General features: G+C 43.9%; 1 protein-coding gene across 1 annotated transcript in view; it reads left to right on the top strand.

Moving 5' to 3' along the window:
• The first annotated feature begins 3933 nt into the window (after positions 1–3933).
• adamts18 (ADAM metallopeptidase with thrombospondin type 1 motif, 18) overlaps positions 3934–25430 on the top strand; it is a 68080-nt gene continuing 46583 nt past the window's right edge. The window contains exons 1-3 of the mRNA XM_036964090.2: positions 3934–4017; positions 13567–13645; positions 14390–14709. Of these exons, the coding sequence (XP_036819985.2) occupies positions 3934–4017; positions 13567–13645; positions 14390–14709 (483 nt within the window). The remainder of the gene's footprint in view (positions 4018–13566; positions 13646–14389; positions 14710–25430) is intronic.

Here is a 25430-nt window from a genome sequence, read left to right as displayed (position 1 = left end):
TGCAGTATGGTCCTACCGTACAAAAATACATACAGTTACACTTTTGTTGATGTTGTGGCTATTGTAATCAGCTCTAAGGAAAACAAATGGGCTCAGACATCGAAATACAATTTTTTGGGGTTCAAGGTTCCTAAAAGGATTTTGTATCTTTATCCCCTAGTTTTGAAATTAGGCCAGGGGGCTATCACAGATTAGCTTTATACTTAGCCTCAAATTCAATATGGCTGCCATAATAAATTTGATGGAGGTAAAATCACATGTAAATATGACATTTGTAAATGAGAGGCATTTTTCAGAATTGTGTAAATTTGATTCTGAATCCAATATGGCCAACATGTTTACACTCAAACACCTTTGCCTGCATATAAGTAGCCCTTGTTCTTTTTGTATTGTGTTATTCTGTCTTTAAAATGGTTTCGTAAGGCTCTTGGTATATCTAGGACTATAAGTGGCACTGCCATACCTCTGTTCTGTTTGAATAGCCAAAGCCAACTAGTTTTTCAATGTGTGTTCATGCTTAATCTCAGCATATCAACAACGGGCAATTCCACAAAATACAAGCACACAGTAACGTAACCAAGTTACAGGGAAGAAAACATGGTTGTGAAGTAAAGTCTGTGAAAGGGCTGTCACAAACAGACTTGCCTTTAGATATTTCCAATGCCTAATATGCCTGCGGGTGGAGTTTTTTTAAATGTTGAATGAGGCAAAAAGACATAGCACAGCTCCACACACATATGCATTTGAAGATGATCCCGGGGCTTTGATGGACAGTAAAAGAGTTGCAGAGGATAAAGCATGGCGCACAAAGGCCACTATGTCACAGTCAATCCCCAGCCACGATAAATAATCACATACAGAAAGTTGTACCTCTTGTTTGCCATAAATGGCATACTGTACAGAACCAGTCAAAAGATTGGACGCACCTACTCATTCAAGGGTTTTTCTTTATTTTTTAATATTTTCTAAACCTAAGAAATAACTAACGGAACCATGTAGTAACCAGAAAAGGTTTAAACAAATCAAAATATATGTTACACTTGAGATTCTTCAAAGTAGCCACCCTTTGCCTTGATGACAGCTTGGCAGACTTGAATCTCCGCAATGCCGTCTCCTCCCAAGGAGCCACCATTAGAAGTTACGAGGAGTTGCTTTGTGGTCTTATGGAACGGTTCCAGACCTTGGCCGCCACACATTCCTGGAGTAATTCCGTGGGTTGTCTGTCAGGCAGCCTACGATGACGGTAACCTCCCAGTCCCTCAGTCACTGTTACCCGGCTGTTAGTAGCACAACCTCCCCGACTACCCCAGTTTCCCGGCAACCCTGCTTACCTCCCCGGGAACGCTTCACTGGAGAGTCAGGAACCTGTCAGGCATTTCTCACGCAGTGTTCTCTCATCATCGAGCTGCAGCCCTCCTCCTTCCCCTCGGATATAGCGTAACTCATCACACTGATGTCTGGAAGGGCTCTCGCCTGGGCTACGAAGTGTGGGAACAACAGTCGGCTGTATGCCTCAGTCTGGAGGAGTTCTTGGCAGAGGTGAAGAAGATTTTTGATTCTCCATTGTCCAGAAAGAGGCTGTCCGGAAGTTACTCCAGCTTCGGCAAGACTCCCGCAGTGTGGCAAACTATGCGGTGGATTTACGCACAATGGCAGGTGAGATTACCTAGAACCCGGAATCGCTGTTCAACACATTCCTAGCAAGGATTATCGGAGGAAGTTAAGGATGAACTGGCAGCCCGTGAACTACCGACGGATCTCGACTCGCTCGTTGCCTTGACCATCCGGATTGATGGGCGGTTACGGGAACGTAGGAAGGAGAGAATATCCAAATCCATTCGCACACCCAAGAATTCCACCTCTTGCCGAGCGGATGCAACTAGGCAGAGCTAGGCTGTCCCCAGCCAAATGTCTACACTGGCTTCACACAAAGAGTTGCCTGTATTGCGGAACTACTGGTCACTTTGTGTCCCCCTGTCCACTAAAAGACCCATGCTCACCGGTAGGGGCGAGTATTCTGGTGGGCCATACAGTTAACTTTTCCTCTCCACTTACTCGCACCCCTTTCCATGCCATCCTGTTGAAGGGGAACCAGTCAAAATATCTCCGGGTGCTCATCGACTCTGGGGCTGATGACAGTTTTATGGATGCTACCCTGGCATCCGAGCTGGGCATCCCCACTCAGTCCCTCTCCATTCCCATGGATGTTAAGAGTGCTGGACTGGCGCGCTATAGGCCGGGTCACCCACAATTCCACACCCATCATCATTGGCACCTGCCTATGTCCAGAGCGCAGCTGCAACATTTCCTGGGATTTGCCAACTTTTATCAACTCTTTATCCGGGGTAACAACACCCTGGCTTCCCCCTGTCTGCACTCACCTCTTCCAAGGTTTTGTTCATGTGATCCCCAGCTGCGGACCGGACGTTCCGGGACCTCAAGCAACGCTTCACCACAGCTCCCATATGGGTTCATCCTGACCCGTCCCGTAAGTTCGTGGTGGACTCCGATGCTTTGGATGTCGGAGTGAGGCATGTCCTATCCCAGCGTTCTGCCCTGGACCTCAAGTTACATTCCTGCGCCTTCTTCTCGCATCGCCTCAACACCATGGAGAGGAATTACGATGTGGGGAACCATGAGTTTCTCGTGGTGAAGATGGCATTGGAGGAGTGGAGACACTGGTTGGAGGGGGCGGATCATCCGTTTATTGTGTGGATTCGTTCATCCGTTCATTGTGACAGATCACAAGAACCTGGAATATCTCTGCAACGCCAAGCTCCTCAATTCCAGGTAAGCTAGGTGGAACCTGCTTTTCACCCAGTTTAACTTCTCCCTCTCCTAACAACCGGGATCAAGAATATCATGCCAGATGTGGTGTCAAGCTGCTATAGCCCCGCGTCTACAACCTTGTACACCGAGACCATCCTTCCCACCTCATGCCTGGCGATGGCACACAGATGGGAAATAAGGAAGCAGGTCTGTGAGGCACAGCGTTCCCAGCCGAACCTGGGGGGGGGGGGGCAGATAACCAGATGTTTGTTCCTGCTGCTGTCTGCCCCTTGGGAGTGGGCTCACTCCTCCAGGCTTGCCTGCCACCCAAGCTCCTGTCGGTCCCTGGTCTTTGTGTGGCAACGCTTTTGGTGGCCTACCATGGTCCTGGACGTCTGCGCATTCGTCGCCGCCTGCACGATCTGTGCGCAGAACAAGACTCCTCGGCAAGCTCCGGCTGTTCTCCTTCAACCACTGCCTTTCCCTCACCGTCCCTGGTCTCACATATCCCTGGACTTCGTCACGTGTCTCCTCCCGTCTGATGAAAACACCGCCATTCTGACAGTAGTGGACCGGTTTTCCAAAGCCGCCAACTTCATTCCTCTCCCCAAGCTACCCTCTGCCAAAGTCACGGCTCAGCTCATGGTCCGGATCCATGGACTCCCAGTGACATGGTCTCCAACTGGGGTCCTCAGTTCTCCTCCCGGTTCTGGAAGGCGTTCTGCACACTCATTGGGTCATCGGCCAGCCTGTCCTCTGCACACCTCAGTCTAACGGCCAGTCGGAGTGAGCCAAACAAGACCTGGAGACGACTCTTCGCTGCCTCTCCGCCAACCCCACCACCTGGAGCCAGCAACACGTGTGGGTTTGAATACACCTGCAATACCCTCCCCTGCTCCGCCACTGGGCTCTCGCCTGTCAAGTGTTCCCTGGGTTATCAGCCCCCACTCTTCCTGGAACAAGAGGAAGAGATCGGCATACCCTCGGCCCAGATATATGTCTAGGATTAAACCTATGTCTCACAGGCCTTTGTCTCCTGTTTTTAGGCCCACCCCTCTTCCCCGTCTTATCGACAGCCAAACGGCGTACACGGTGATGTGCCTCGTGAAGGTTTGACCGCGGGACAGGGGATTCCAGTACCTGGTTGACTGAGAGGGTTATGGCATGGAGGAGAGGTGCTGGGTCCCCGCTAGGGACATCCCGCTGAGTTTCAACGCCGGCACCAGGGTCAACCAGCTGTGCGCCCAGGTAGGATGCCAGGTGGCGACCCTAGAGGGGGGGGGGTACTGTCACACCCTGATTTGTTTAACCTGTCTTTGTGCTTGTCTCCACCCCCCTCCGGGTGTCACCCATCTTCCCCATTATCCCTAGTGTACTTATTCCTGTGTTCTGTTTGTCTGTTTCCAGTTAGTTTTGTTTCGTCAAGCCTACCAGCGTTTTCCCCATGCTCCTGTCTTTCTCTAGTTCCAATTTTTTAGCTGTCCCGGTTTTTGACCATTCTGCCCTGAGCCTTACTGCCGTTCTGTACGTTGTCACACCATCCTGGATTACTGACCTCTGTCTGCCCTGACGCTGAGCCTGCCCGCCATTCTGTACCTTTCAGACTCTGGATTACTGACCTCTGCCTGCCCTGACGCTGAGCCTGCCTGCCATTCTGTACCTTTCAGACTCTGCTCTGGACTACTGACCTCTGCCTGCCCTGTCACTGAGCCTGCCTGCCATTCTGTACCTTTCAGACTCTGCTCTGGACTACTGACTACCTCGCCCTTGACCTGTCGTTTGCCTGCCCCCCTGTTTCTGTAATGAACTGTTTTTTACTTGGCTACTGTCTGTATCTGGGTTTTCTCCTGAGGCTTGATAAAAAAAAAACAATGGAGAAAATGCCTCCCACAACATTTTAACATGGAAATAGCTGTCATATCATTCAGCCTACAGTAGCACCCAATGTGTAGTGTTCAATGAAGGCTTACATTCCATGAGGCTTTTGAATAAAACATGCTGGGCTTGACCTTTATCCACTTGTCCTTCAGACAAGGAGGTGACTGAAAATGTTGTTGTGATGTTTGATGCAAGAAACCACTTTACAAAATAAAACACATCATTATTCCCATACCATTATTACAGAGAATCAGACAAATTATGCTACCCTGCCTATTGGCTACTTAGCTTATTCAAGCCTGTCTCGCTTTACACCACTGCCCTTTTAAGACAAAAAAATGCTCTTTACCTGACTTGTTTTTCAAAGATGTACATGTTTTGTGCTCTTGTAGGAAGCAATCACTCTGCATGCAGATCTCGCTTTGATCTCAAAACAAGCACATCTACTCATGACCGCTCATGCTGTAAACAGTCCAGTTCAAAGTAAATTTCACAGATCCATAAATAGCAATGGTGTATTTAAGTGATAATGCCCAAGAATCCGGTGTTTGGAGGATATACTGGTATCCTCCAAACACCAGCTTCTCTGGGATTATCACTTTTACACAACGGGTTACCAACATATTCAAATAATGATTTACATATTTTCTTTAAAAAATCATTTTGATGAATTTATTCATACTATTTCATCCTTCCACAAGATATAGTCCCGAAACAAATGTAGGGTTGCTACCCAAGCCGGCTGGCCGTTAGTTCTATTGGTTCGGTTGCCAGAGACGTGACCCAGTCGTTCAGTATTTCTGTTCTGCATCTATGGACGCGACCCGGTCGTTTGTTCTAAATGTTCCATTGTCATACTGGCTGGCAGCGTTCTTATCCCTTGCTTGCTAGCTAGCCAACTACGGCTAACTTACAGTCACGTCAAACAGTGCAGATAGAATAACAAAAGTAACTGCATTCGTTTAAGCTGTTTTCTAGAGACATTTATTTGGCTGCATCCATAACAATGAGCTAATGAGGCACGATTTCATCTGGCATAGAATATTCATTAGGGCACTGTTGTTCAGAGGAGCTAGCCAACAACACAGCTAACACAATAACTTCAAACTGAAGCTGGAAAGACTGCAAACTAGCTGCACTTTGTTTTGTTTGACCTTTTTTTCAATTGAGATTTCTTTGTATATCCATTGAGAAACGCTGCCTGCCTCTCTCGTCCCGACTCCCGAACCCTACACGTTCATTACTATGTGACAGTTGGAGATCGAATGGCCAATATACCACAGCTAAAGGCTGTTCTTAAGCACGATGCATTGTGTAGTGCCTGGACACAGCCCTTGGCCGTGGTATAGTGATCATATACCACAAACCCCCAAGGTGCCATATTGCTATTATAAACTGGTTACCAACATAATTAGAGCAGTAGAAAATAAATGTTTTGTCATACCTGTGGTATACGGTCTGATATACCATGGCTGTCAGTCAATCCGCATTCAGGGCTTGAACCAATCAGTTTAAAATTGCATATAGGCCTACTTCAGCTCTGATTGATTATACCGCACCGGTCTGTGTAGATTACGGGCTGAGTCGTGGGTGTCAATGCAATAGAATCCTACAACAAAATATCCTGCATAGTTAGTTTTGCATACTTGCATAGTTAGTTTTGCAAGTCTTGCATAGTTTGTTTTGTTTCAGTATGATGCATTGAAAGTGGTTAATAATTGCATTGATTCGATCACAATTGCCACAGTAAACGGAAACGTTGGTAGAGTTAACTAAATTAAAATTAAATCTCGTGATTCTCTCCATTGTCATGTACTTCTAGAAGTAGTGGGTGGAGGAGTCAGGCGCAGAGAGCAGGGTAGTTGATATGTGGAATGTTTATTCCCAAAACAACAGTGTCGGTCAACACCACACACACGGGCGCAATAAGACCCTGTCCAAAACAACAGGACAAAACAGTTCAAGAACAAAATACTTCCACAGAACTCACACACATCATATAACAGAAAACAAGCCCTCACAAAAGCCGGCAGGCCTACCGGGTTTAAATAGCCCAAAACCAAAACCTAAACAAGAAACAGGTGCAACTAATCAGACAAAACAAAATGAAACAGAAAAGGGGATCGGTGGCAGCTAGTAGGCCGGCGACGACGACCGCCGAGCGCCACCCGAACAGGAAGAGGCACCATCTTAGGGGCGGCAGGGTAGCCTAGTGGTTAGAGCATTGGACTAGTAACTGGAAGGTACAAATCTGTCGTTCTGCCCCTGAACAGGCAGTTAACCCACTGTTCCTAGGCTGTCAATGACAATAAGAGTTTGTTCTTAACTGACTTGCCTAGTTAAATTAGTGACATCCATGGGTTGATACTCTATTTATTCTGCGCGGAAGTCCCGGGGGAGCTGCGCGGCAGTCTCGGGGCTACATGGAAGGCCAAGAGTTTCAAATCGTCTTAATACTTGTAATTACAGTGCCTTGCGAAAGTATTCGGCCCCCTTGAACTTTGCGACCTTTTGCCACATTTCAGGCTTCAAACATAAAGATATAAAACTGTATTTTTTTGTGAAGAATCAACAACAAGTGGGACACAATCATGAAGTGGAACGACATTTATTGGATATTTCAAACTTTTTTAACAAATCAAAAACTGAAAAATTGGGCGTGCAAAATTATTCAGCCCCCTTAAGTTAATGCTTTGTAGCGCCACCTTTTGCTGCGATTACAGCTGTAAGTCGCTTGGGGTATGTCTCTATCAGTTTTGCACATCGAGAGACTGACATTTTGTCCCATTCCTCCTTGCAAAACAGCTCGAGCTCAGTGAGGTTGGATGGAGAGCATTTGTGAACAGCAGTTTTCAGTTCTTTCCACAGATTCTCGATTGAATTCAGGTCTGGACTTTGACTTGGCCATTCTAACACCTGGATATGTTTATTTTTGAAGCATTCCATTGTAGATTTTGCTTTATGTTTTGGATCGTTGTCTTGTTGGAAGACAAATCTCCGTCCCAGTCTCAGGTCTTTGCAGACTCCATCAGGTTTTCTTCCAGAATGGTCCTGTATTTGGCTCCATCCATCTTCCCATCAATTTTAACCATATTCCCTGTCCCTGCTGAAGAAAAGCAGGCCCAAACCATGATGCTGCCACCACCATGTTTGACAGTGGGGATGGTGTGTTCAGGGTGATGAGCTGTGTTGCTTTTACGCCAAACATAACGTTGCCAAAAAGTTCAATTTTGGTTTCATCTGACCAGAGCACCTTCTTCCACATGTTTGGTGTGTCTCCCAGGTGGCTTGTGGCAAACTTTAAACTACACTTTTTATGGATATCTTTAAGAAATGGCTTTCTTCTTGCCACTCTTCCATAAAGGCCAGATTTGTGCAATATAGGATTGTTTTCCTATGGACAGAGTCTCCCACCTCAGCTGTAGATCTCTGCAGTTCATCCAGAGTGATCATGGGCCTCTTGGCTGCATCTCTGATCAGTCTTCTCCTTGTATGAGCTGAAAGTTTAGAGGGACGGCCAGGTCTTGGTAGATTTGCAGTGGTCTGATACTCCTTCCATTTCAATATTATCGCTTGCACAGTGCTCCTTGGGATGTTTAAAGCTTGGGAAATCTTTTTGTATCCAAATCCGGCTTTAAACTTCTTCACAACAGTATCTCGGACCTGCCTGGTGTGTTCCTTGTTCTTCATGATGCTCTCTGCGCTTTTAACGGACCTCTGAGACTATCACAGTGCAGGTGCATTTATACGGAGACTTGATTACACACAGGTGGATTGTATTTATCATCACTAGTCATTTAGGTCAACATTGGATCATTCAGAGATCCTCACTGAACTTCTGGAGAGAGTTTGCTGCACTGAAAGTAAAGGGGCTGAATAATTTCGCACGCCCAATTTTTCAGTTTTTGATTTGTTAAGAAAGTTTGAAATATCCAATAAATGTCGTTCCACGTCATGATTGTGTCCCACTTGTTGTTGATTCTTCACAAAAAAATACAGTTTTATATCTTTATGTTTGAAGCCTGAAATGTGGCAAAAGGTCGCAAAGTTCAAGGGGGCCGAATACTTTCGCAAGGCATTGTATCATTTTCACTTGCTTTTTTCAAGAGTCAAATGTTATTTTTTGTAAACATGATTTTTTCACCTGTCCAGTGGGTGTGTTTACAGGTGATTTGAACGCTTGTTCTGGTAATTGTTCTGGTAACATGCATTCATTACACCTGTTCAGTGTGCATTTACAGGTGATTCGAACGTTTGAATATTGTACTTTCAGACAGATTAAATTGTGCCACTGCACACGTTCTGAACGCCTGTGTAGTAACGGGTACATTTCATGCGTCTGAAAGTATCACATTGTAGCCCCTCTCACATACATTTCTGTGAGTTTGACTTTGTTTGACTTCCAGCCTGTTGCGATGAATCGCTTACTCAGGGAGAGAAGAGATGTTTCCAAATATGAATCAAATTGTTAAAATTAGTAAATTACATTTACAGAATGTAAACGCTACGCAAGGCGTTGGTGATAAAAATGGAGTAAGAATTTAAAACAACTATTTCCACATAGCATTACAACTACAAAGCTGACACTGGCTAGATAGCTTATTTCCATTGAAATAGCATGGCTAGTTAGCTAGCTAGCAATATATTTCTGTTTCGCCTGTAACTAATGGTTGTTACGTTGTGGATCAGAGCAATGGTTATTTGTACTTGTCATTTGGTTGAGACTATCTTTATATTGGAAAATAATTGTTTACTTTGTGTATATTTCTTGTGTAATTCGTTGGCATGGCTAGTTAGCAAGCTGAGATTTATTTGCTCAACTTGGCTAACCTAGCTGTAACTTACGACACTACGCGGAATGCCTGGATACTGCCCTTAGCCGTGGTGTATTGGCCATCTTTTATTTTATTTTATTTAAACTTAATTTAACTAGGCAAGTCAGTTAAGAACAAATTCTTATTTACAATGACGGCCTACCAAAAGGCCTCCTGTGGGGATGGGGGCCTGGGATTAAAATAAATAAATAAATAAATACAATATGAATATAGGACAAAAACACACTTCACAACAAGAGAAACAACACTACATAAAGAGAGACCTAAGACAACAACATAGCAAGGCAGCAACACATGATAACACAGCATTGTAGAAACACAACATAACAACAACATGGTAGCAACACAACATGGTAGGAGCACAAAACATGCTACAAACATTATTGGGCACAGTCAACAGCACAAAGGTCAAGAAGGTAGCGACAACAATACATCACACAAAGCAGCCACAACTGTCAGTAAGAGTGTCCGTGATTGAGTCTTTGAATGAAGTGATTGAGATAAAACTGTCCAGTTTGAGTGTTTGTTGCAGCTCGTTCCAGTCAATAGCTGCAGGGAACTGAAAAGAGGAGCTGCAGTAGATAGGGCTGCAGTAGATATCTCAGAGAGGGGGTAGTGAGGCCTAAGAGGGTTTTATAAATAAGCATCAACCAGTGGGTCTTGTGACGGGTATACAGAGATGACCAGTTTACAGAGGAGTATAGAGTGCAGTGATGTGTCCTATACTGAGCATTGGTGGCAAATGTGATGGCCGAATGGTAAAGAACATCTAGCTGCTCGACAGCACCCTTACCTGCCGATCTATAAATTATGTCTCCATAATCTAGCATGGGTAGGATGGTCATCTGGATCAGGGTTAGTTTGGCTGCTGGGGTGAAAGAGGGGCGATTACAATAGAGGAAACAAAGTCTAGATTTAACTTTAGCCTGCAGCTTTGATATGTGCTGAGAGAAGGACAGTGCACTGTCTAGCCATACTCCCAAGTACTTGTATGATGTGACTACCTAAAGCTCTAAACCCTCAGAGGTCGTTATAACACCTGTGGGAAGAGGGGCATTCTTCTTACCAAACCACATGATCTTTGTTTTGGAGGTGTTCAGAACAAGGTTAAGGGTAGAGAAAATTTGTTGGACACTAAGAAAGCTATGTTTTAGAACATTTAATACAAACTCTGGGGAGGGACCAGCTGAGTAAAATACTGTATCATCTGTATATAAATGGATGAGAGACCTTTCTACTGCCTGAGCTATGTTGTTGATGTAAATTGAGAAGAGCGTGGGACCTAGGATTGAGCCTTGGGGTACTCCCTTGGTGACAGACAGTGGCAGAGAAAGCAGATTTTCTGACTTTATACACTGCACTCTTTGAGAGAGGTAGACCAAAGACCCAGGCCAAACCAGGCCAAAGACCCCTAAGAGACACCAATACTCCTTATCCGGCCCACAAGAGTGGAATGGTCTACCGTATCAAAAGCTTTGGCCAAGTCAATAAAAATAGCAGCATAATATTGCTTAGAATCAAGGGCAATGGTGACATCATTGAGGACCTTTAAGGTTGCAGTGACACATCCATAACCTGAGCGGAAACCAGATTGCATACCCGAGAGACTACTATAGACATCAATAAAGCCAGTCAGTTGATTATAGACAAGTCTTTCCAACACTTTTGATAAACGGGGCAAAATACTGTATACCACAAATCCCCAAGGTGCCTTATTGCTATTAAAAACTGGTTACCAACAGTAAACAAGTAATATTGACTCATACCCGTGGTATACGGTCTGATATACCCTGCCTTGCTTACTTGCTATCTGTCTCATGTTGTACCGATCATCAACAAGAACAAGAGTGAATTCTGTTGAATTGTCTGGTCTAAATTCTTGTTAGGAAGATGTTGCTGTTCACAGGAATCTCCAAATGCTATGTTGAACGAGCACCACAGATGAAGGAGGGGGAGGAAAACGGACAGCTCCTTTCCACCACACCTTCACCAAGTCATACAATGTTTACTTCATGAACAACTGTTACATCAGAAATAAATACAGAATTATTTTAGTTTATTCTGTTTCTAATGTTTTTTATGCCTGATGTGAGTAATTTTGTATTGTTTTGAAACATTTATTAAATATATATTCAGTCAAAACTCACTTATTATTTTATGTTTGCTAAAATAATGTATGTTTTGTACGGTTACTTTTTGCATACTGAAAAAGTCTCATTATTTTTGAGCTAGACTATGGTCGGGGAAATGTATACTGTAAAGGTCTACTACCATTTTTAAAATGTTGTAGATGAATGAAATTGGCACATTTTTAAAAATAGTTTGTTGCAACTGTCTGGCGTGGAAGTGGGCAAAATGGAATACATTGGAGGAGGAATGGAGAATTCATGAGAAACTAGAACTTGCACCCTGGTCCTTTCCTCCGCTGGCCCCTTAACAGTTTATAAATTCCTTTTTAGAAAACATTTTAATCCAGCCTTTGTGGTTTGGAAGGTACAGTGACTATTATTGCTTTAATTTATTTATCAAACAAATGGGGTTTTGGAGAAGTAGGTACTTTTCTCAAAACAATCCCATCAAAAGTGTCATCATTTTTTTTTTTTTTTACATATGGACTTAGAGTTTGATACTTCAGACAAGGAAAAATGATGGATAGCTAATTAAAATTAAGAAAAAGAAATCTGTGCTTTTTTCAATACATAAATGCTTAAATTCTACCAAATAAGTTGTCTTCGGCAATTATCCAAAAACAACTACAAAAACGCCATTACTTACCCAATAGGCTGAACAGGTATAATAAACGTGTGTAAAAATAACAAGTGTTCTAGTCCCCTGTAAATGCACCCTGGACAGGTGTAAAGAACATGTGAACAAAAAATGCCATTTTATACTTGGAAAAAGCAAGTGCAAAATGATCAGAACAAGTGTTCAAATCACGTGTAAACACACACTGGACAAGTGAAAAAATCACGTTTGCAAAAATGACATTTGATAATTACATTTCATACAAAGGTCTGTCAGGTGTGCAATTTCTTATAAGACTTTTAAAGTGGAATGAAAATCTGACCTTGAATTATAGGCTACACAATTCGTATCCAATCAAATGCTTTCTGTATCTTCCTTGGTGTGGAAAGTTGCTTGGACCTGAAATATTCATTTAACATCTCTATATCATTTCCACTGGTCATAGACGTCAGTTCAACGTCTTGTTTTGATTTACATTTGGTTAGTTGTCAACTAAGGTCAAATTCAACGTGTAATCAACAACAAAAAATCATAATGCCATTGGATTTAGCTCTCAAAACTGGGTGAAAAAAAATATGAAATGCACTTATGTTGATGATTTTTTGCAAATCCAATTTGTTTTCCACGATGATTCAACATTATCACATATATTTGTTTGGGTTCAAATTACGTGGAAACAACGTTGATTTAACCAGTTTTTGCCCTGTGGGTTGTGTGGGGAGCACGAATTTGTTCAGCTCAACACTGAGCCAAAGAGAGTTAAGAGCTTTCCTACACAACAGTAGGCTACTTATCTCAGAGAAGATGATGCTCTTTGCTGATTGGCCCCGCTTCGTTTCCACCCGCGGGTGCTACTGCTGCTTTACAGTCTGCAGGAGCTGACTGTCACTGTTCACTATAGAGAGCACAGTCAGCACTCCGGCGATTTGTTACCTGTTTCAGAAAGACGCACGAGTGCGCTTTACCTCTCCAGGCACAGCCAAATGGACCTGGCGGACTTGACGTGATTATATGTAAAAGGCACCTAAAGAAATTAGCAATGTCTTACAGTTGCATTATGCGCTGCCGCAGGTTATTACTTCTGTGTTTGTTGAGGAGGTAACAGAGGAGGTATTGCATGCCAACATGGATTGTCTTTTTCTTTTGATATGGACTTTGCCTATCCCACTTGTCAGCTGCACATCAGTGAAGATTTTATCCACTCTGTGGTTCTGGAACACATTGAAGGCAGGTGACAACTGTATAATCAGATATACGTTTAAATTGCAGTAGGCTGCCTGTTACAGTAAACTGTTGCGCATGTTGTGCCATTAACTTGTTCCTACCTGTCGTTTTGCAGACGCTGCATATCTACTGCTCACATTCCATTTACTCTGTTTCGTCCACTTTTGCCAGTGACACCAGTGGACTGAATCACGGTTCGTATTTTTGCATGGGCCGGTTGTTTACTTCTCTCCATAACAGATAAGAAAATGTTTACTAACAGCATTGTAGTCTGCAACAGTCTGTTATTTTTTACAATCCTTTAGAATGAAACAATAACATAGCTACTGTTCAGAAATAATAAAACGCATTACTTGTATTTGGTGTGTCAGGTTTATCGATGAGTCGCCAGTTAAAGCGCTCATGGTGTCTTGCGCGCATACTGCCTCTCATCTTCTTGGCTGGTAAACTTTAGCCACGCGCGTTATGCCGGTGAAGGAATTCCCTGCAGAAGCGGCAGTTTCCTCATTGAGCAGCCGGATACGGGTCGGGTCAAGTTTAGATGATTTACATTCTTTGTTTTACCAGTGAGAATGGATGTAACTGTAAAAAACTATCTGGATTTGTTTCTGGGCGTTCCTATTAGGCCTACGTGGCGTCTGATACGGTTTCTAAATAATGGGTGTCTCCGTGTTCTTATTGAATAAATGTTTATTATATTGATATAGGCTATGATAATGGAATAACGTTTATGACTTTTGGATCTGAAACATGATTTGATGATGTCTAATACTCCCCTCATAAATCAGTTAAATATTATGACACTGTTTGACCAATTATACTGTGATCAGTATAATTAGACTAGAGGGAATTGAGATTTGTGCAAATGCTTTGTGCAAATAAGATGAACCCATTGGATGTGGGTTTGGTAAGTGACCTTCACTATGGTTCTCCTTCAGATTACGTGTTTGTGACGCCAATTGAGGTGGATGCTCAGGGTGGGTATGTGACCCACGATATGCTGCGGCGAGGCCGGAATAAGAGGTCCCTGCCATCCATGAGGGGCCCTGTACACTACAGACTATCTGCCTTCGGGTGGGACATGTACCTGGACTTACAGCCTTCCATGGTAGTGGCAGAGGGCTTCACAGTACAGGTACTGGGGACAGAGGGCATCACCACATTGGCACAGGAGCCAGCCCATCAGGACTGCTTGTATCAGGGATTTATACACAACTTCACAGCTTCCTCTGCAGCCATATCTACATGTTCTGGCTTGGTAAGTGTCCCCTTGAGTCCTTACACTTTATCCTGTGTCAGGAAACCACCTTTATAATATGCAATGTAAGAGACAGTTCTGTTTTTTTTTAAATTGCTGGCCTTAGTGCCTCTTTCACTATTTCCTCCCTCAGGTTGGACACGCAGATCACATGTCCCACCCTGGACACTAGGCCTCCATAAAACATACCTTTATTTTTGCCAATAGCATCTACCTCCTCTGCTGCCTGCTATTTTGTCCCTTGTTTGCCCTGCTTCCCCATCTCCCTTGTTCAGTGCAATTAAACCCAGGGTGAAGTTTCAGCCGCTTGGCTGGCAGTGCTACTCTTTGTATTGTCCCTTTCATTAGTAGTAGCTTCTCCACAATTAAACAGCAGTGACCCATTCTTTTAAAACTGTGCAAGGGACACAATGTAATTTGGGAGCAGTTGCATTTGAATAGACTGGAAGGACTCTTTGACCTGTTTTCTCCTCCCCATTTTCTTTTTTTCTCTCCCAAGGATGACCCGAGGGCCATCAGAAATTCACTTAGTCCACCGTTACTTAAAATGTGCTTCTACTTTTAGATTTCAGACGGAAAGGAGGGAGAGACACATTAAAATACCTACTTTTAGATTTCAGACGGAAAGGAGGGAGAGACACATTAAAATACATACTTTTACAGTAGTACATTAAAACTGGAAAAAAAAGGGGGAAGATCGAAAAAAAATAATGCGCCGGAAAGAAGGTCTGTCTGTTACACTGAAAGAGTGCATAGCCTGGAGGACTTTAACCCCACATGTCATCTCCCCTTCATGAGGAGCTTTGGATTAAGTACAAATGAGGACCCATTCATCCCCGTTGATCCTCAGCAGCTTCTTTTGCCCGGAAACGGAGGATAACTGGCAGCCTGTTTGGGTGAGAGCTTGATTTTGTTTTTGTGCAAGAAGAAGTGTTCATTCCGAGTTTGGAGTGGCGCTTCTAGGGAGGATGGTTGCTCTCTCTATGGGCCTATGGAGGCCCTCTCTATGGTAGTGTACAGTAGGTCCCCACTGCTGGCACACAGACAGACAGGCTCAGGGTCGGTCAGTCTGCCCACGCTGGTTCTCTTAACTACTGTTTGACAGCATCATGCCCCTAGCAGATGGAGGGGGATTCTGTTTTTAAATCAAGAACAGGCAGACTCTGTATTAAGACCGGGGATAGGGGATTTGCTTAGTAAATCCTGAATCATTTAACATGGTGTTTTTAATTACATTCCTCATGAGAAGGACATGTACTTCCTTTGTGTGTCGAAAGTATTTTCTCTTTTTCTCTTTTCTGCTGACCTCAAATGACTTAAAGACACCAGATAAAAAATAAAATAAAACTAGTACAGCTATTGCTGGTTGAAACACAGGAGTTTTCTGCCTGCATTCTCTGGTACCAGAGGTCACGGTGGTTGACCTCAGTCACTCTCTCTTTCAGGGTCGTGCTGGTCTCAGTTCCTCTGTAGTGCAAGTTCAAAGCTGCTGTCCCATTCCTCTGTGAATGCAGGGAGAGATAAATTAGAGCTCTGCTGTCCTCCTCAGGCCACCACTCCGTACACTGGGTGACAGAGCCAGCCCTTCCTCACAAGGACCAGTCCCCAAGAGCTGAACTGAACTCAACAAGAACTGTTCCAGCCCACGGCCAGGAGGCTTGGATGCACTCTCTGAGACCTTCCTTAATATGTCATTTATTATCTTATTGGACGGCAGGAGCATTGGTGTGTGGACCAGCTATATTGTTTGGCTGTTGAGCCGTTAGATTGCCCCTTCAGCGGATTCCGTCTCTCTGGCTAAGCGTGTCCGACCATGACAAACTCGACCGTGACCTTTCCCAAGCCCCCTCTTCCACGTTAGGATGCGTGTCTCTCTAATCTATACAGTTACAGCCACACCTTTTAAAGTTGAAGTGTTAGCTGAGAAAACGATGAAACACATTTCTGATAAGACTTCAAGTTCGTCTTGGGCGCATATTTTATGTGGTTGAAATAGTCTGCTTGCATAACAGCATCAAAGATAACACATTACACGCGCTGTCACTTTTTCTCAAGAGATACTGAAAGAAAGAAATCCGATTTCTCCACTCCTGTTGCCGAGACAAAATTAACATTTGTTGTATAATTTTACAGCAAGAAATGCATAATTCTGCAAGAGTTCATATTATATTACTCTACGAGTGAGAGGTTATAGGCCTACAGTTGGTGTCCATATTTCAGTTAATATTCCATTTAACCCAAATGATCTTAAATTAGGAATATTCTGTTTATTTACAGATACAGGGATACTCTTGAGCGGGTGCAGCTTATCCCGAGTAAGACTAAAACCGGGCTATGAGCTACCATCCGGAATACTGTGTGCATGTAAATGTGGTCACTGCGAGGCATCTCTCCTTTCAGTGTTTCCTATTGAAGCAGGTCACTTTCGCTTAGGTAACCACATATATTCCGAGAACACGTTTTTGTTGTTGTTCTTTGCTTTAGAAATTAGCCTGAGAGGTCTAGGTGTATTATTTTCCCACAACCCCTGTGGAGTTGTAGACCTGTTCTAATTAGGGGGGTAATTGAGTCTGTTTGGATGTGTACTAGGGGTCTTTTTAATGACCCCCAGGTACTATGGGATGAGTGTGAAAACTCCCCCTTTTCTCTTTCTTTCTCTCATTCCCCAGCGTTTTGCTCTCAGACACCTCAAAGCAAGTTGTTTATTTTGCTTAGTGCCTTATTGTTGTCGTTGACACCCTAGAGTGTGGAATACCACTCAGGGACAGTTGTGATATCCATTAACAATGAACTGAGGAAAGGAAACGTATCAGCAGACATGCACATTTGTCTGTCTCGACGAGGTGTAAGTCGCAGGACGTTCCGCTGTGTGAAAAAAAAAAGATGGTCATTCCCTTCCCGTGGTGTGGTATTAGTCATATAACTGGTTTATTGGGATTATTATTGGGATTAGTGTAGTCCTACATATATTACAAAACATGATTTATAGGTGATGTGGTGGCCATAAATTATTGTCCTGGAGTGAACTTTTCTTTGGAGAGTATCATATTTAAATGCTGTGCACAGGCCTGAAATAAACAAGATGGCTGCAGATCAGTTCTTTCTCAGCACCACCAATGACCTACTGTAAGCCACAACTCTCTCTGCTCAGTGTCCCATGGGCTCCATCTCCCCACAATGGGCTCCATATGGATGCAGGGCATACAGGGAGTAGGGCTGAGCCTGATACATGATGAGGGATTCTCAGGTAGGGCTTTGGGCATTTGTACTTGTCCATTTTCATAAGAGGACTGGACAAATTGGAACGTCTGTTGGGCCTCTGTAGTTACAATCTCTCCCTCGTCCCTCTCATAACTCATAGGCTGTTATGCCACATACGACGTGAGCCGGTCGTGTTGTGAGCGCTGCAGAGGGCGATTCCCTGGTGGTCTCCGTGGTGACAGTGATGTAGTGCCCACCGCTAGATGCCAGTAGGAGAGGGAGCCAGGCCCTCGCCATTCTGCTCTTGTCACAGGCATTGTGCTCGGGTTTTCTCACGCAAGACGAATGAGGAGCGCTGAAGTGGTCGTCACTTCACAAAGCAGAATCCATACATATTCCTCGACGCGTCTGTGTCAGCACAGTAGATGCAGTACAGCTTTTGTTAGACAATATGTTATTTTCCAACAGCGGTTCTGGCTTGTTGTGAGATGAGGATAGTGTTTTGACCGGTATGGCTGCTTTAGTGAACATTTGTCTCTGTGTATAAGACGTGCACAAACATGGTTGCAGAACAAATCAAATCAACGTTTATTGGTTGCGTACACCGATTTTGCAGATGTTATCACAGGTGCAGCTAAATGCTGGTGTTTCTAGCTCCAACAGTGCCGCAATACGATGCAATACAAGACACTACACACATAATCCAAAAAGTAAAAAATAAAGAAATTAAGAAATGTCATAACGAATCCTATTAACAACCCAAATAGCACTGTAACAGTAATCCAAATGTAATAGTAATCCAAATGTAACAGTAATCTAAATGTAACAGTAATCCAAATGTAACAGTAATCCAAATGTAACAGTAATCCAAATGTAACAGTAATCCAAATGCAATCTCTACGTATCTACACTGGATGAATTTACACAAGATATTCTAGGAATTATATGTACAGTTGTAGATATACCAGAGTGAGCTATGTCAAGAATCCAGTATATACAAAAAATATGCGGTGTGTATAAACAGTGTCAATAAAATGAAATGTACGGTATTAAAAATATTAGAATGAGAGAATAAATTATTGAAATACACAGTACAAAACCCAATAGCAAAATGGACAGAATTGCAGGAAATTAGCTTCCGGACCTGAGTCCAGAATCAAAATAATATATATGTATGTGAATGGGGTGTATTGACAGTATATGAATAGAAATGGTGTGTATAGGTGTGTTTAACCTTTATTTTATCAGGGAGTTATACTGAGACCACGGCCTCTTTTACAGAAATGACAGAAAACACACACATCAAATATAAATACAAAATGCAAGCAGAAAGAAAGAGCACATTCGTCCGTAATAAGGTCCCCAATCAGCTGTATAGGATGAGCCATGACTAGAATACAGTATATACATATAAAGTGGGTAAAACAGTATGTACACATGATTAAAGTGACCCGTGTTCAATGACTGTACAAGGGCAACGGTCTCAAAGGTGCAGGGTAGAGTACTGTATGTTAGCCGGCTAGTGACCATGTCTGTGGTTTAGGGCAGGGTACTGGAAATGGTAATAGTAAAGGTGTTAGCTAAATTGAACACAGAACCATATACAGTATATCCCATATTTACTTTAAGATTCTATCAATTTCTCTTTTCCCCCCAATGGGAGTGACTGAGTGCCAGAAATAGTGGACTTCCCAATTTGGCCACATGCAGAGTCATCATCCACTGTCAGAGGAAGTTGCTTGGTCCCAACTGGTCTGACAGGAAAATGAGTTGAACCTTGCCCATTCGATTCAGCTGATAAGGGGGCTGTATAACATCATTAGCCATGGTGTTTCCAGGCCCACCTCTGCTTTATTTGGAGAACAAGGGCTGCTCAGTGGGTGTCTATGCTCTTTAAAGGCAATTAGTGACGCCACACACTCTGTGGAATGCTCTAGGCTAACGCTGAGGCAAACTCAAATCATTATGGGCCAGGTCGAATGATAGACATGGAGACATAGACCGCTCACACAGACGTGGGCTGTATTTTGGACTGATAATGGCCTGTGTCCTTTTACCATAGCTGACAGAAGCTGAGTGATGTGGATGCTCTGGTCTGCATCCACCGACACTGTGGTCACATGTAACGCTGAGCTGGAGTGCAGATGTGTTTTAAGGCTTTATAATCACTGGCTTTGAGTTTCTCACACATCTCTCCCAGTCTTTAACGGCATGTAAGCGCTTACTAACTTAAAAATATAATGTCATGGCTGGGAGCCTTAAAAGCAGCTACAGTTTACACAAAGACAAGCTAATTACATTTTCCCCCGCGACAGACCCTAAGGAACGAGCTATAAATTGTGTCCCGTACTAACACTGAAAACATGCATGGCCGAAATGTGTAAGGTTACAGTTTGTAGTCACAGGCCTCGGAAAACCACATGAAAGCAAAAGCAAAGTCATGTCGTAATAGCTTCCATAGGGAAGTCCTCTGAGACCATCGGTGTGTTAGCTAACTCCCGACATGTAGACTGTTGGGTTCGGAAAACTGTCTACTCAGAGTAACCATGTGTGTGTGGGGGGGTCGTCTGATGTCTGCAGGTCTGAGGAGAAATAGACTGGCGTTGAACAGAGGACATCTCCCTCTAATCTGTGTAACTCTTACAAGTGTACATTTAAGGAGATCACTAGAGGTCTGCCACATCAATATGCCAGCTTTCCCTGAAGTCTGAGGACCTGGTGTCTCTCTACTCCCTGTGAAATTCAATACATCTCAAGTACTTTTCAGATGATATATGTTATCGTGAATAACATCCATTTCATAGCACTATACATAACAAAACATGTATTAAATGTTTTGCCCGAAAAAATACAGTACATTGAGGTATTAGTATCTGATATGACTGATATTTTATGGCTACAAGTATGTTTATGTTTTCTTTGCATGTTGTCCCTTTCTTTGCATGTTGATTTCATCTTACAGTTCTGCTAGTCTTCGCAGGACTCTCACATACATTTCAGGCAGAACAAGAAGAGAGACACACCACATCTCGACAGATGGAATCAATTTCCTCCCATTATCAAGCATACTGCTAACTGCTGGAAGATGTTATTAGATATTTTATAGAAAAGTGTGGTATGTTTCTGAGACAAATGGAATACATGTGTGATAATTGAGTGTGAGGTGGTGGGTGGGGTTGGCAGACAATGGGAAGCGCTAGCTAGCTAACAGTGGATTTGCTCCAGGGTGTTGGTTAACTTTGTTGTGGGTTAAAGGGGGGGGGGGGCACATTACAACAGGAAGTGGCTAGCGAGATTCCAGGCTAATATGCTAACAGACTGTACACAGATATAGGTTAGAACCTGGAAGAGGTTCTTTGTCACCTCCATCTTTGTCTCTTTTACAGTTTCAGTCTGTGTGAGTGATTCTGTCGCTGACAGATTTGTTAATGTCACAAGCTTAGTCCAGGGTAGCTGTACAAAACATATGCAAATGTTAAAAATGGAGTCCATGGTAGCTGTACAAAACATATGCAAATGTTAAAAATGGGCTCATCTGGGAGGAACTACTACTACTATCACCACTGCAAAAAATTGCAGAAAATATAATATCTTTATTGATGAAACGCATAGCAGAGATTTATACAAATAGCATCCATATATCCATGCATAGGCCTATATTGCTTGACAGTGTGCTGTGAGTTAGTTGGTGAGATCCCTAAACTCGTCAGTTCAAAGGGCTGGAGCAGGCACCAGACTGACCCGGCTGCCAGATCTTTACAGTGCAGTGGAAAAGTGTAATGAAATGACAGTGAGGGTTGCACTCAAGTCTTGTGGCTATTAAGCCAGTGGAATGTTTCTAAATCCAGTATAGCATTGTGTATCCTCACCATGTTTGTCAGTGTCTTCTTGCTCTCTGTCCTCACACTGTCTACTCCTAGATTATGGCCTGTGTCGGGGGCTAGCTAAGGTTGGTTCACAGTCCTGGCTGCCCAGCTGTGCTGAAGACATCCCGTATGGTTATTCTCTCTCTGTCTGGACACAGTTTTCTAAGGCCTGTGGGGCTCTGCCGAAGTCACGTTAGAGAACAAGGAGGAAAATGTGACACAGGAAGGCAAGGCACACAAGGTACCCCGGTGGCTAGGCCAAAATAGACGTCACTGCATTTAGTGTAAACCCCCTTTGATTGAAACCCATCAGTCGGAAAGAGAAATCACTCTGCCTCAACAAAGCACTGGAGCAACACAGAGAACGAGGCTGACAGACATCGACGGACGCCCGAAGCCATTACTGCCCATTACTATCATGGGAGAAACAGAACCAAGTTTGACAAGAGCCCCTGGGTCACACACAGGGCCTTTTGATCCTCATCGGGGGAGGAATGAGCGATACGAGGTGGTTTGGTGGTTCTGTCAGGTCCTGGGGGAAGAGAGATGGATGGGATTATGGTGGACTTGGCCTCCCCAGAGTGCCCCCGTTGTCCCCCTGTCCTGTCCCAGGAGGTGGGAGTCTGGGAGCGGATGCCTGTGCATGGTGGCAGTCTGCCATGGCCCGCCACTGTTTTCACAACAAGAGCTTCTGCATGGCTCCCCCTTTGTGCGCATATGTTTACTTTGCCACCTGCTAGTCTGGGGAAATGTGGATCAGGAGGGTGAAGGGGGAGGTGGGTGTCACACATAGAGAATGGACAGGGTCATGGGGTGTGAGGGGTTTGGGGGGTGTGGATGACAATGCACAGCTATTTGAGCTGGATTTGGGGAGTAGGGGGTGAGATTAAATGTTATTCCATGGCCAGACGGAATGTGTGAGGTTCAGCACTCTAGTCAACGATCTCGGACATGGTCAGAGAGTGGAATGAACTGCTTAACTTGGTCATCAAATTAGAGAAAGGACAGAGGTTTGGGGAAACCAAAGAAAAAGGAATTCATTTTTCTTCATTCACCTCTCTTCACTCAGTTCTTTCTCTGTCTCATGAAATCACATCATCACATAAACGAATGACTAGGCAATACATAATAATATAGTAGTGCTGACCAAAAGAAAATACATATTTTTTTCCCCTAGTCTGCCAATGCTTACAGAGTCCATTTCACCATTATTCCTCTGTTTGTAACTCACAGTGGATGAGGCCAGGTGGATACATCCTGCTTACCAGCGCTGTCTAACGCTCTCTTTCCCTGCTGACATGAACATCCACAGTAGTGAACTGATTGCCTGTCAGAGGCCAGGGTGTTTATCAGCCTGTCTGTCTGGTCGCTCTGCCAGGCGGAATAAACCAAACCCACAAGCCTCTTCATTCTACAGCAACACGACACATTTCATGGCTATCACAGCACAGCAAACTCTTCTAGAACGTCTTGGATGCAGTCGTGGCTGCCAGATTAATGTTAACTGTGTTCTTGTCTTATATTGCAAACCTTAAACTAAAGTGCTGTTGCAAATTGCACAACTTGAACTCATTCAAAACTACACTGGACAAAAATATAAACGCAACATGTGAAGTGTTGGTCCCATGTTTCATGAGCTGAAATTAAAGTTCCTAGAAATGTTCATATATGCACAAAAACTTATTTCTCTCAAATGTTGTGCGCAAGTTTGTTAAAACCTCTCTGGGATATGTGGGACGCCCACCTGGCCAAAAGCCAGTGACAATGCAGAGCGCCAAATTCAAATAAATTACTATAAAAATCCAACTTTCATGAAATCACACATGTAAGATACCAAATTAAAGCTACACTTGTTGTGAATCCAGCCAAAAAAAGCAAACGATGCTATTATCTGAGGAGAGCACCTCCGTAAACAAAGAGAGAAAGCATATTTCAACCCTGCAGGCGCGACACAAAACGCAGAAATAAAAATATAAATCATGTCTTACCTTTGACGAGCTAATTTTGTTGGCACTCCAATATGTCCCATAAACATCACAAATAGTCCTTTTGTTCGATTAATTCCGTCGATATATATCCAAAATGTCCATTTATTTGGCGAGTTGGATCCAGAAAAACACCGGTTCCAACTTGCGCAACGTGACTACAAAATATCTCAAAAGTTACCTGTAAACTTTGCCAAAACATTTCAAACTACTTTTGTAATACAACTTTAGGTATTTTTTGTTGTTGTTGAATTTTACCCCCTTTTCTCCACAATTTCGTGGTTGAAAGCTATGCGTCCTCTGAAACACAACCCACCAAGCCGCACTACTTCTTAACACAGCGCGCATCCAACCCGGAATCCAGCCTCACCAATGTGTCGGAGGAAACACCGTGCACCTGGCGACCTGGTTAGGGTGCACTGCGCCCGGCCCACCACAGGAGTCGCTGGTGCGTGATGAGACAAGGATATCCCTACCGGTCAAACCCTCCCTAACCCGGACAATGCTAGGCCAATTGAGTCTCTGGTGGCACAGCTAGCACTGCGATGCAGTGGTCTAGACCACCCGGGAGGCCCAACTTTAGTTATTTTTTTACGTAAATAATCAATAAAATTGTAGACGGGATGATCTGTGTTCAATACAGGAGAAAAACAAACAGTAGCTAGCTTTCTGGTCACTCGCCTCTATCTAACAGTACACTTGAAGTGCCCCTCGTTCTGAACAGGGCTACTTCTTCATTACACAAAGAAAAAACCTTAACCAATTTCTAAAGACTGTTGACATCCAGTGGAAGCGGTAGGAACTGCAAGTTCAGGTTGCAAGTTCAAATCCCCGACCTGACTAGGTACAAATCTGTCGTTCTGCCCCTGAACATGCAGTTAACCCATTGTTCCTAGGCCGTCATTGAAAATAAGAATTTGTTCTTAACTGACTTGCCTTGTCATGTATTGTCATGTTGTGTCTTGTTTCTGTCCTTTCCCTTCACCCTGTCTCCCTCTGCTGGTCGTTATTAGGTTACCTTTTCTCCCCCTCTTTCCCCCAGCTGTTCCTTGTCTCCTCCTAACTACCTCGTCACCCCTTTTCCCACCTGTTCCCTTTTTCCCTCTGATTAGTCCTCTATATCTCTCTCTGTTTTGTTTCTGTCTTTGTCGGATTCTTGTTAGTGTTATTCATGCCGGAACCAGACTATTGTCATGTTTGCTGCAACCTTGTCCTGTCCTGTCGGAATCTGCCGGTCCATCTGAGCCTACGTTTGTTTTGTTATTAAAGAAGCTCTGTTTACGTTAATTCGCTTTTGGGTCCTCATTCACGCACCTTAACAGAAGAATCCGACCAAGAATGGACCCAGCGACTTCGGATCCTCTCCACTCAGCCGTCGAGATCCAGGGAGCGATGCTAGGCAGACACGAGCAGGAATTGTCTGCTGCTCGACATGCCGTTGAGACCCTGGCCACCCAAGTCTCCAACCTCACAGAACAGGTTCACCATCTCCGCCTCGATCCACCGGCCACTTCCAGGGCTTTCGAATCTCCGGAGCCCAGAATCAATAACCCGCCGTGTTACTCTGGGGAGCCCACTGAATGCCGCTCGTTCCTCACCCAGTGTGATATTGTGTTTTCTCTCCAGCCCAACACTTACTCCAGGAGCACTGCTCGTGTCGCCTACGTCA

This window comes from Oncorhynchus mykiss, chromosome 26 (genome assembly GCF_057628025.1).
Source record: "Oncorhynchus mykiss isolate SJ-2025 chromosome 26, ASM5762802v1, whole genome shotgun sequence".
Classification (NCBI taxonomy): Eukaryota; Metazoa; Chordata; class Actinopteri; order Salmoniformes; family Salmonidae; genus Oncorhynchus; species Oncorhynchus mykiss.
The sequence above is the reverse complement of the archived record's forward strand: the minus strand, read 5'-3'. Positions and strand labels throughout refer to the sequence as shown.